Raw genomic sequence first — 12,629 nt, 5'->3', positions numbered from 1 at the left:
TCAATAATAGTGATAACATTTAATAACTTTTCAGGTAAATTCCGTTGCTGTAGAACTTCTGAGATTTCTCGGAGAAAATCTGAACCAAGTAATTTCACAGCTTCTTTTGAGGCTTATGTATACGTTAAACCTTTAAGAGAGCTAAGCAGATATCGCAACAAGCGGTGGTATAAGTTTTTTCTATTAATTCCTTTTCAATCCCACCACTACACTTAAAATCACCTTTCTTTTATTGCGAACTGTAAACTTGGCCAATTCAATTTCGCTGTTAATTCATGTGAAACCCAAAGTTCGAGCATTTTTTAATGTCCAGTCAAACCTAAATAATTCAAAAAGTGTGATTTGTTAGATAGTAAAGAATCAAATTATGCCTAAAATAAATAATGAATGACTATTCCTTCATATCTAAAATGTTCTATGGACTTTTACCTTTCAAACGCGCAATAACATAGCTTTATTGTATAATTATTACTTGAGATATATGCGATATATTCTTTGAAATAATTGTCATATTAAAATATAAATAAAATTAAAAAACGACAAAGTAGCCATAATAGAAAGAGATCATTTTGCCAACGTTATAAAAGAACAGAAGAAAGTAACATTCCAATAATAAAACAATTTTGGCCCTTAGAATCAAAGGAAAGGTCAATCGCGGTTTTAATAAAGATAAGTAATAAAAAGTGTGCAAATAAGTATGTTGACGTAGTTGCTTTGTGCCAGCAAAAAATAAATCCAATAGCATAGACATCGACTATCATGTGAAGTATATGTTTAAACCATAAAAAATTTCGACCCTTTCAACAATAGTAAAAAAGAATTTCAAAAGATTCCAGTGAGATTTGAAAACACTCAAAGTTAAGCTCAAAGCAAGTAGAGTACAACAGGAAAAGGTTATTTGCATTGAATTTGACGATACGAACGAAAGCGGATACGACAACCCAAACATCAAAATTGGTGAGCGTAACCAAAATCAATTAAGCCGAGCGAATGCTTTTTAATAAAAGGCATGTTAGGGCATTGCAGTTGTTACATGTTGCAAAAATAAAAAAAAACCTTGGAGATGCTTCAATGTCTTCATTTATATTTTATGAAAAAAAAAAATATTTGGATCTTATGAAATGACATATAAGTATACTACCTGAAAGTTGGAGAATATTCAGAACTAAAAATGGACAATACTTTAAATAATTACACATAGTACCTATTTCTTTGAATAAGGCTAAGTTATTTTAGAAAGTATCAAAACTATTGTTTTTGTATACACTATAATATGGTAAATCAAACTCCCTCCTTTGTTTGAATTGTTAATATGTATCAAAAGAAACATTTTCAGTGTTTAGTGAACTACATTAAATTCAGTACAAATAATTTGTACACTGGAAAATGCTATGCTATTAAACAAAACGTTCTTAATTGTAAGATACGTAGCTATATTTTATTCATTTTGGCATCGACCTGACTGATTTAATGACACGTGTATCATCTCAAGATTTTAATACCATTTTTATGTTGACACAACTGAAATATATAAAAATACAATAAACGATAACTAAAGGTCCTGATATTTAAAAATAAATACTTGTATTTCACTATACATTATATAAAAATGCCTTATCTGGGTTAATATATTAAATCGAAATAATAGAATAAATGTTCGTACTCTTTATCTCAAGTAGTTAGCTTTTTCTTTGATGTTATCAAAAATTATTTTATATAAATGAGCTAGATTGTTATTTCAATTCATTTCTTTATATATTTTCAAATTAGAACATCCAAAAATTCTCAGACAAAATGACTTCTATATTAAAATATCTTTTAATTGCTTCGGTAACTGTTAGTGCAGTGTATTCACTGCCCCAAGGTAAGATCGACTTTTATAAAAATTAATATTGAGTGCGAGATCAAAGATATATTATTGGCTAAAGTTATTACTTGGTTTCAGTGAAAGGCGATAACCAAAAATTACAAGGAATAATTGATGCTTTAATTAACAATACTTTAAACAGCATTATTGATGGATTAGATGACCCCATTACAGTAAGCGATATAAATCTAAATATGACAGACGATAACCTAAAGTAAGAAAATTAACACCTGAGAAAGTATATTATGATAATCTGATAAACCTTTCAGTGGCTATTTAGATATCTCTAGTTTGGTATTAGAAGGTATAACTGGGTTGGTGGCAACATCTATAAACACTAATATTTTTACCTTAAGCACAAACATAACTCTCAATATACCTGAAATTCAACTGAATATAAACTATGACACTGATTTGCTGTTGTTAAATCTTGTTCCACTTTATGGTGCTGGTTTAGTAAGGTAGATTCCTAATTGTCATAAGGTGGTCAAAGAAATTTAATGTATTACATTTCTAGTGCTAAATTGGACAATATTAATGTTGATATCGAAGGACACGTTGACATATCCGATGGAATTTCTTTTAGTAATACAACTATTGTACTTGGTCTGGATAGTGGAGTGGTACGTTCCTTATATAAGCCAATGGTAACATAATATAAAATGTTTTTTTTTAGTTTGAACTAACTGGTTTATTACACAATGCTGAATTCAGCGAAATCGTTACAGACGCCTTAAACGACAATCTAGTCCCCTTTATAAATACTTACCAAACACAAATAAGCAACATTATTAGTCCGATCGCTGAGAGTTTTATTAATTCAATTCTAAATGCTAATAAAACCGAAATAAAGGAGCTGATAAGAGAGTACGAAAACATACAAACCAAACTGAATTAGACAATTCTAAATAAAACTAATATAACCGTTAATAAAATATTTGCAATATAACTACCTATAATTTGAATTATTTTCCTAAATGAAAACAATACTAGTCCTGGTGTTACTTCAACTGTATAATTAGAACCATCAATCTTTGTCATTTATTAGATAATAGAAATTTTCGTTTCGTTAAATAAAAACAAAAATGTGAAAAAAAATTTAATGGATTATAAACTGTAATATTTTAAATACTACAAAAAATATTTTTTCAAGTTTTACCGATTAAAATATGCGGTGTACATCAATCTATCTCCAACATCATGAAGGTAAAAAGGAAAAAATATAACCATTCTATATTAAAGTCCACTATTTTTATTTTTATGACACCACAAAACTAATAAACACAATTGATTTAAACCAACAGCAACGTGAAACTCTGATTTAAATATCTTGATCAGAATATTACCAATATAATTTTATAACTTATCAATCAGATTTATCACTAGAGTTTTGTCTCTTCATCGATTTTAATGCCTTTTCTCTTAACTTTTTTTCATCTTCAACTACCATATCAACTTCACTGTCTGACTCATCACTTTCAGCCTTCTTCTTTTTGTGTTTTTTATGCTTCTTTGAGTGTTTCTTCTTTTTCTTGTGTTTTTTATCTTTCTTACGTTTCTTTGACTCTACTTCATCGTCAGAATCGCTACCAGATTTATTTCTTTTACGATGTTTATGTTTCTTAGGATTTTCCTCATCACTATCAGATGACGATTCCTTCTTTGTTTTTTTGGACCTTTCTTTGTCTGACTCATCTGAGCTATCTCTTTTCTTCTTACTTTTCTTAGGTACATCACTATCACTAGAATCGTTTCTCTTTGATTTTTTCCCTTTATCTGAACTCACCGAACGTTTCTTTTTAACCTTCTTCTCGTCCTCTGATTCCGAACTTACGTGACGCTTTTTCAACTTTTTCTCCTCGCTACTGTCGCGTTCTTTTTTCTTCTCTTTGAGTTTTTTAGTTTTGCTTACAATTTCAACGCTACTAGCGCTAAATTTCTTACTTTTTGACGAATTATCATCATCATCGCTATCACTAGAACTAGAATCACGTTTCCGTGTTTTACGCTTCTTCAACTTGCGCTTCTTCTCTTTCTCCCTATTATCACTGTCAGAATCACTTGTATTTGAATCAGATTCAGAACGGGAAATTTTTTTGACTCGTTTTTTCTGTTTTGCGTCAAGTTTTTCTTTTTGTGACTTCTTTTTATCATCGCTACTAATGCTCAATTTTCCTTTCGGAGGAAATTCATTAGCTTTAATAAACGGCGAAGGAGTTCGAGACAGACTCCTTGAGTAACGCGGAGGTCCATATGGAGGTATTGGAAAAGCTCTTTGTGGACTTACACTTCTTGATTTGCTCCTTTTTCTTTCCTTTTCTTTAGGTTTCAATTCACTTCCAGAATGACATTCCAGTACAATTTTCTTCTTTTCTTCTATGCTGATTTCAAATTTATTTACATCGCGCTTTTTAGCTTCTTCAATCTCATTAGACACAACTTCGTCTCGACGTTTCTCTTCTAATTTTCTCGGACTGGACGTTTTTCGAACTCTAACATCGTTTCCTTTCCTATCATCTCGTTTTTGGGGACTAGGGCTCGCTTTACGCTGCTTATCTCTCGACCTATCTCTTATGGACGATCGACGCCTTAAGCTTCCCCTGTCCCTTGATCTTCTGCGTGAACGAGATCGTCTATCTCTCGATCTAGATCTCCTTCTTATGGGAGACCGTCTATAAGGCCTGTTTCGGCTCCTACTTCGTCTGATCCTCCTTTAAATAAAATAAATGTCTTATAAATAATAAAATATTACCAAGTTACTTACCTGTCTCTACTACGTCTACGACTGATACTACGACTTCGCCTTCTTGGACTTCGTCTTCCGCGACTATTTCTTAATCTTCTAGATCTGCTTATGCTTCTCCTGCGACTGTAACTCCTTCTACGAGGACTTCTACGCCTGGATGGGCTTCTTCGCCTAGAAATACTTCTGCGTCCTCTTGATAAACTGGTCCTACGACGACTAACACTCCGTCGTTTAGATAAGCTACGTCTAGAAAACCAAAGGCGATAAATAAAATGTATCTAAATTTATGACATCAGGAAAATATCATAATACAATAAACAAGTTCGTCAAATGGAGAAAATGTGCGGGAAAGTGCAAATGTCTTAAATGTCTATTAAATTATGTATGCAGCCCTAAGGAATCCCTTATACGAGACTCACAAACACAATAAAATCCTGCAAATTTGAAATAAAACAATAATTACACAGAAGTAAAATATAGTTTAAACGTCAGTTATACATCTAAATTCAAAATTAAAAAATAATAAAAAATGTTACTAATTTATAATAATCAATATTTAACGCAGACAAGCAAAATTTATTTGAAGCGTATGACATTATTACAATCATTGGATTGTTCCATAATATATATGTTTAAGATAAATCAGTTTAATTACTTATATAGATCATTTATAAGTTAGACCGCTAAACTTACAACATTTCTTTAACATTCGAAAACTCAAAAACCATATACGTAAAAGAAACAATTAAAATCGTCACGGTTTAAAAAGTTATGGTGTATTATCCTTTAAAAAGATGATAATTGACAAAATAGACTGTCAATTATAATGGTTCTTTTAAAAAACGCTATGCTTTTCAGTACGTTTACCCCATTTTCCTTGCATATTTGTTGAAAAACTGACAACGCCAGTTGCAGAGTATTTTGACGAAACATAAATAAGATCCGTGCAAGTCGTTCGTGTGTGTATACAAGTACGAAATTATGTAACAATCCAATAATATTACAGTTGTTATGCTCATTTAAAATTAAACATTACCTATTAACAAATATTTTATCCAAAACACAATTAATAGAATGTTATATAAATGTAAAAATATAACATTTATACTAAATTTCAATATTTCATTAAAAAATGTACACTAATAGAATTGTTAATATTAATAACTACGACGTTCGTTCACACAGCTGGGGTACCTAAAATTAAAATATTTCAGTTTAGATTTTTACACAATTGCTATCTATATATTTCATAATTTTTACTAAAGGATCAACGTTTTAAAGAACAAACAGTACTATATTGAAAACTGTTATAACTTCACCAGCAAAAATGTTCAATTTTACATCTGTTGAAGTTGGTTAAAAGGGTTTAACCTACCAAGTAATAATTTCAACAAATCCTATGGTTACTAAATGTTCACCATGTTTGTTTGCAAAAAATATCCACCGGAAAACAAAACCTGCTTAACAAAAAAACTCTATACACAATACTAGTTTTTACTTACACCAAAATGACGTTGTACAGAAACGTTGAATTAAAATTATATTCAGTTAGGTACGTCTCCAACAGTTCTTAATAATAAGTAAATAAATAACTTACTCTGAACTATTCAAAATTAAACTTCATAGCACCCACAGGTCCGTGCGATGATTAGATCGTTGACAGAATCGTGATCATCTGCTGTTTGACGATGTTGCAAGTCAGTCAGCTCACGACAACCATAAGGATGCTATATCGAAATCGAAACAGTCGGTTAATATTTTGATAGAAAAATTACTATTTCTAATTTTAAAAAACATGTAGTACTGCAGATAGATTGTCGATTTTTCCTTGTGGAAACGCATTGCTCCTTGAAGTTCAATGACACTTTTCCCTCCCACGAGCTTTTTGCAAAAAAATATTATAAATGAAGCCGAAAATGCTAAATGCAACATGTCTCAAAAGAATATGCATATTTGTTTAACCAAAAGCGTACGTAGTATCTGTAGTACTGCGTAAAGATTCGGTTTTAACAAGTTAATTAATGCGACATGCTTTCCATTCATTCGAAAACGGACAAAAAAAAGAAAAAACTGGTATAACATTTTAAAAACCAAAATCTGGAACTTTTAATAACAAATGTGCATAGATAGCACATCGCATTTTGTACAAAACTAAAAAATTAAATTGGTACAAGAACTAAAATTCCAGGATGTCGGTTAGATATTTGATTTAAATGTACATTTCAGCTTAATTCTACTAATGGAGAGCACATGGGTTACCTGTTAACCAACGAGCAAATATCGATACTTAGGTCGATATTATTCTAGACTTGTTCTAGATTAAATAATTTTTCGATAGAACTAATCGACCAAATATAAGCTTTCTTTTGAGATATCTTGCACTATTAAATAAATAATATGGATGTTGAAGATAAAAAATATTCATTCAAAATACATTTATTACATTATAAATGCTTATATGGATGAAATCTTAATTCATATAAAATAACTGAATTTTTCTGTCAATTTATGAACAAACGAATTACTATACACCAGAATATGGATTGATTCTTAACATTAATTGTATACAAGCCAAATTCTGTATTACCGGTGTGATCAAAAAATAGTAAAACTTGAAATTAAACGCTTTCAATATATTTGCACTAATTTATGTCCAGGATTAAACATAGTTACTGAATTACATTTCTGGAATAGTATTTACAATCCTCTTTAACATCCTATTATTTTAAAACTATACCTTCAACTATTACTATTATTAATTATTACATTACTATCTTTTGATCACAGTATTTTGTAAATTAAAACAATGCTGGATATGTAAATATATACATACCTAATATGGTCAATAAAGAATCGCCACAGCCTGATGGCTTAATGCGGCTTGCTTTTGCTTCAAGAGCCAGTCTGTCAATGATGAGTCCTCGACTAGGTTATCCTGATCGAGGAAGGAAGTTTGCGGTCCTCTGACACAAGACTTAGTTCCCAAATATGTTGTACCTTCTGCTAGACAAAATATATACCTTTGCTAGTTGTTTTCCTTATCTTATATCCTTCATAATTTTGACTACATTACAAGTATGTAAGATCAGCAAGTAATCAAATTGGTATTTTTAAGAACATAAAATCCTAATTTGATAGCTCTGGATAAAGCATTTAATTAAATGCACTTTGAACCGCGCAATTTCTCCATTTGTCGTTTTGGTACCAATAAAATATAAAGCATGCATAAGTTTAAACATAAATAAGCAAACTTTTATTGATATTTGACGAATTTTAAAAATAAATTGCTTATAGCATTTATATTGTACTATAAATGTTGATAATAGAGTATGATAAATTACAGAAATGTACTAATGCTATTGGCAGACAAAATGCAATAACTGATATAAAATTAAAATGCGTATCAGAATGACAAACACATTTTTAAACTCTATTAAGTATTTGACATATATTAGATAACTATACAATACACTATTTGTTTTTAGTGTTTTATGTCTTTATTTATATTAAGAGACTAACAGATCGGCAGCACTTTTGTGGCCTCGGTGGATCCAACAAGTCGTCACTTTTTGTTTATGTCTATCGGAATTTGTAACACAGAATTTGGAAATTCTTTAAAAAAAGTACCTCCACGTGAACCAACGGAGTGAAAACTTTTAACTTGAGGAAAGATACCTTAACCTAGTTCGCTGGAATCTGAATAGAAAGTTATTGTTCACGCTGTACTACAATCAAACAAAGAAGTAGTTTAATTGTTCAACTGTAGGGTTTTGGAGTTTGAGAATATTAAAGCTTAAACAAAAGGCCATAGCAACTTTAACTATGAAAATACTCACAAGGAATCATCACAAGGTTACTATCATTAGCTGCCGGAAAAAAGTTAGGACCACAGACCACGTTTTTTCAGATGGAAATCATTAATTCATGAAGTTTTTATATAATTTTTTTTAGATTAAAATATGAACAGATCCGCAGTAATGTTAGCGCCTCGGTGGATCCAACAAGCCGCCATATTTTATTCTTGAAACATATTAACCAAAGCAAAAGTGTGTTTTCATCACTATGCACATTAAAACTTTCGACAAATCAATGTTTATTATTGCTTGATACTATATTATGGTTTTAATAAACTAAATAATTTCAAGTAGGTTTAAAAATTACCACTAAAATTACTTAAAAACGCATTAAAATTGTTTTTCATAAAACATGTTATTTAGAAGTCAAAGTATTAAACTGGAAAGATGTATTAGTTGATTTTTTGAAATATTTTATCTGAATATGCTTATATTTTATTTAAGATACTTTGTTTTAAATTAATATAGAGGTTGCTCCACTTTTTGAAATGCATTACTTACCTTTATAAAAATGGCTGTTAGCGTAAAACATGCCAATTATTGTTTGAATCATTGGATGTTATTACACTACATTATAATCAATTAGTGAATTGATAATTTTTAGTTGAAAGCATGATATATTAGCATAATGTTATAAAATGCACTAGTGGAGCGTCCTTTCACGTGTAATTTTCATCATAAAAGGGAATGTAGTAAATCATAATTAATATTAATTACAATTTAATACACTCTCTATATATAAGTGGATGGTTTCCCATATATTTAGAATGTAGACGGTAAATTAATAACCGCCAAAGCTAATAAATGACAGGAAACGTTACCGCACCTTCTGGATGCACTTCGTTTTCTGCTAGCAGACCGTTTGGAGCGCGACAAACTCCTCCTTCTGGGACTAGGATCCCTGCTGCGTTTGCGCGACCTGGAACGCTTCTTTCTTCCCTCCGACTCACTGTCGCTGCTGTCCTTGTTCGACCTGTAGTGACGCTTCTTCTGAACGCTGTCTCCCTTCTTCCTCAATTCCAAATTATCTTTGGACTCTCTGGAACTGGAACGAGAATGTTTGTTGTCCTTAGATTTGGACTTCGATGGAGATCTGGACTTTCCCTTAAATGAAGTGGGGCTGGACGTTCTGGACTTGCTTTGGCTCCTGGATCTTGAACGTGACCTCGAAGATCGGGTGTGATCCGCAAGCGACATCAGCTTTGCTTGGAGTTTGGAAATCGACTGACCTGTTGGTGCATCACTAGAAGAACATAAACTCTTTATCACCTCAATATTTACGAAAATGCTAATAGACTAAAATGATAAATGCTCTCTAATTACTCAGGTATGCAAAGAAACCTTTCTTCGAAAAAAACACATTACGAACAAGAAGAATTTAAGGCACCGAATTTACCAAATGTTAAAATGTTTAGATGGTAGAATGTTTTGTTTTTGCATTCAAATAACCATGCGTAATATATCTCGCGACCGTTTATTAACTTAACTATAAAGCGACGTAAAATTGACTTCCAAAAGCACAGACAATTTAAGAGGTTGGCTTGAAACGACATTTGTTAATGATAATGCACGGATTTACCAAGAAATAAGAATAAGAATATTTGAACACTCTGTCATATTCAATCATATCTCAGCATTCAAAATTCATTCATATTCATTTAATGTTCTTGAACATATTTTATTTATTGTATTTTTACTTAGTTTTGTTCCCCAAAAATCTTAATGTTATATCAAATGAACATGTATGACATATTCTATAGAGAAAAACAACGAAAACCGATCAGAAGGAATGCATTCCAACTTTTATTGTCCAATTCACCTTAAAACTAAAATTGTATTAACAATAATAAAAAATTAAAATCTCAAAGATTTGCCTTACAGTTATAGTATGAACTTTTTAGCCTTTTTGATATGTTTAACTTATTGTAATTTGTATATGAACATCAAAATTAAATTTGAGTGCATCTAATATGTTACCATGAATTTAAATACACAAAAGAGTAAATAAAACATTTTTGCAGACCAACATTATATAAGGTCAAAGTAATGTAACATTACAAATTATATTTTGAAATAAATTGTAGCAGTTGTGTAAGTTTTAATTAATTATAAAAATATATATTATGATAGCGAATTAAAAACAGAAATTAACAATCAGATAACTTGATTAACTTAAAAAATTCTTACCTGTTATTCTGAAAACTATATATAAAAATGTCATACATATAATAATCTAATCTTATACATACTTTGGTTTGGACGCAGGAGTAACCCCATCAGATTTTGGCTCTTCTGATCCATTCTCACAAATATTAGGACTGGCATTGCCGTTTCTTGAAGTTCTAGTCTTCAACGATCGAGACCGGCTCCTGGAACTCTTACTGCGGCTTCGTGATTTCGGATCCCTGCTTGACGATTTACGACTGCGGACCTTCCTGTTTTCATCCCAACTCATTGATCTCCTATCCTTGCTTCTCGATTTTTGATCCCGGCTTCTTGATTCTTTACTGCGGGAGTTACGGTCCTTACTCCTGGAACGTCGGTCCTTGCTCCTAGATTGTCGATCCTTGCTTTTACTGATCCTCCTCTGCCTACTCGATGATCTCTTGCGTCCTCTTGAACGAGATCTGGAGCGTCTGGACTTGGAACGGTCTCGATCTCGATACTTCTTCTCCTTATCGGACTTGTCCCTATCTCTATCCTTCTCCCGCTCCCGTTCCTTAGTTTCTCTTTCGCGTTCGTCCTTTTCCTAGTATCAAGGTGATGTATTTGAAATAAAAGCTCTAATAATTCTTAACACTTAATAAATCACTTAATATCAATAAGCCCATAATCTACAAGTTTCCTAATGTACCTTCTTTAAAGCTAATTCTTCTCTCTTCAAATCTATTAATGAATCTGGTATACCAGTTGGATTTTCCTGTGCTGAGATAAGTAAAGCCCACAATTCAGCCATAAATTCCCTAGCATTTTTTCCTTGTAAAAATCCTGTCAAGTTTATTTGAATCTTCTTTGGGTCAGGATACTAAGTAAAATTACATTGAATATTAAATAATAATGATCATTCTGAATTATTACCTTCTCTTCTAACTGATTATATACAAAGTCGACAATTACATCGTCATCAATTTTCAAAATTTCTGTAAGTTTGTCTTGAATCCATGGTTTAATTACATCAAGTTTAATTTTAGACATATCAACCTGAAAATAGACAACATATAATAACCCTAAAATAAATAAATGATAAAAAATTACCCTTTGGCTTAAACAATCGCTGAACTTCATTTGTTTTAAGAGTTTCTTCTCTTTATCGCTAAAGCGATTATCCTGTTCTGTTGTCGTTCCCTAAAAAATACAAATTTTCCTTTGATCTCTTACATATCTATTACATTTTTTCTTAATCAAAATATTTTGAAATTATAAATAAAAACGTGATTTATATAAGCTTTAATCAGTAATAAAATTTTCATTGCTATTTTAATGATAGTTTGGTTTAATTTAGGGCACTTTAAGAAACCCAATAATAGTATTTACTCATTATTTATAGAACTAGTTACCAATATATATTATTTTATAATTATAATGTTAGTTGAACTTACCGTGTACATAATCATGCAGTTGAGTAAAAGAAATAATAAATGCCGGTATTCTTTATGTTATAAAATACGCACTTAAATATAGATTAATTAATGATCTCACATGCTTAAGTCACTACACCGAAAAATTAATACATATTCACAGAATTATTCACTTAAAGAAATCAAAAAACAGACACAAAATGGCGCAAAATGAGAAACACGCAGCATTCCAAGCACCAACAGCCAGATAATGGACGCTTGAAAATTAAATGATATGATAGGTTACACTACTTTTACAAATGCCTTGAACAAAGATAAACTGTATACGTAGACAGTTTCAGAATAACAGAACCACGAACTGTCTAACCACAGAAGTGCCACCTTAGTAAAGCTAAATTTCCTAATTATATGACATCTGTATAACATATTGCATACATTTTACATGCAGTGTAACGTGTTGCCTAGTAAAAAACTTGATACAATAGAAATTTTCTAACAAATTTACTTACTTATAGAAGTATGGGAATATACCGAGAATTATATGAACATATAATCGCAAAACATTGAAATATAGAATGGAAACT

At 31.0% G+C, this 12,629-nt stretch overlaps 1 protein-coding gene and 1 pseudogene across 2 annotated transcripts; one reads left to right on the top strand and one right to left on the bottom strand.

The window, feature by feature from the left end:
* Window positions 1–1,703: 1,703 nt before the first annotated feature.
* On the top strand, window positions 1,704–2,677 carry LOC143192464 (uncharacterized; annotated as a pseudogene). Its single transcript, XR_013004782.1, has 5 exons — window positions 1,704–1,864; window positions 1,946–2,081; window positions 2,137–2,328; window positions 2,385–2,490; window positions 2,544–2,677. The product of XR_013004782.1 is annotated as an uncharacterized LOC143192464 (transcript).
* A 276-nt stretch (window positions 2,678–2,953) lies between these two features.
* On the bottom strand, window positions 2,954–12,399 carry Srrm1 (Serine-arginine repetitive matrix 1). Its single transcript, XM_076397826.1, has 8 exons — window positions 12,067–12,399; window positions 11,723–11,812; window positions 11,546–11,668; window positions 11,322–11,492; window positions 10,717–11,216; window positions 9,294–9,710; window positions 4,632–4,859; window positions 2,954–4,578 (listed from the first exon to the last, which is right to left on the bottom strand). Exons 1-8 carry the CDS (start codon window positions 12,079–12,081, stop codon window positions 3,234–3,236), a joined length of 2,889 nt encoding a protein of 962 aa, XP_076253941.1. The 5' UTR covers window positions 12,082–12,399; the 3' UTR covers window positions 2,954–3,233.
* Between the last annotated feature and the right edge of the window lie 230 nt (window positions 12,400–12,629).

The sequence above is a fragment of the Rhynchophorus ferrugineus genome, unplaced genomic scaffold, assembly GCF_030347505.1.
Source record: "Rhynchophorus ferrugineus isolate W39M unplaced genomic scaffold, kcgeb_rfMv2 rfM3, whole genome shotgun sequence".
Classification (NCBI taxonomy): Eukaryota; Metazoa; Arthropoda; class Insecta; order Coleoptera; family Curculionidae; genus Rhynchophorus; species Rhynchophorus ferrugineus.
The sequence above is the reverse complement of the archived record's forward strand: the minus strand, read 5'-3'. Positions and strand labels throughout refer to the sequence as shown.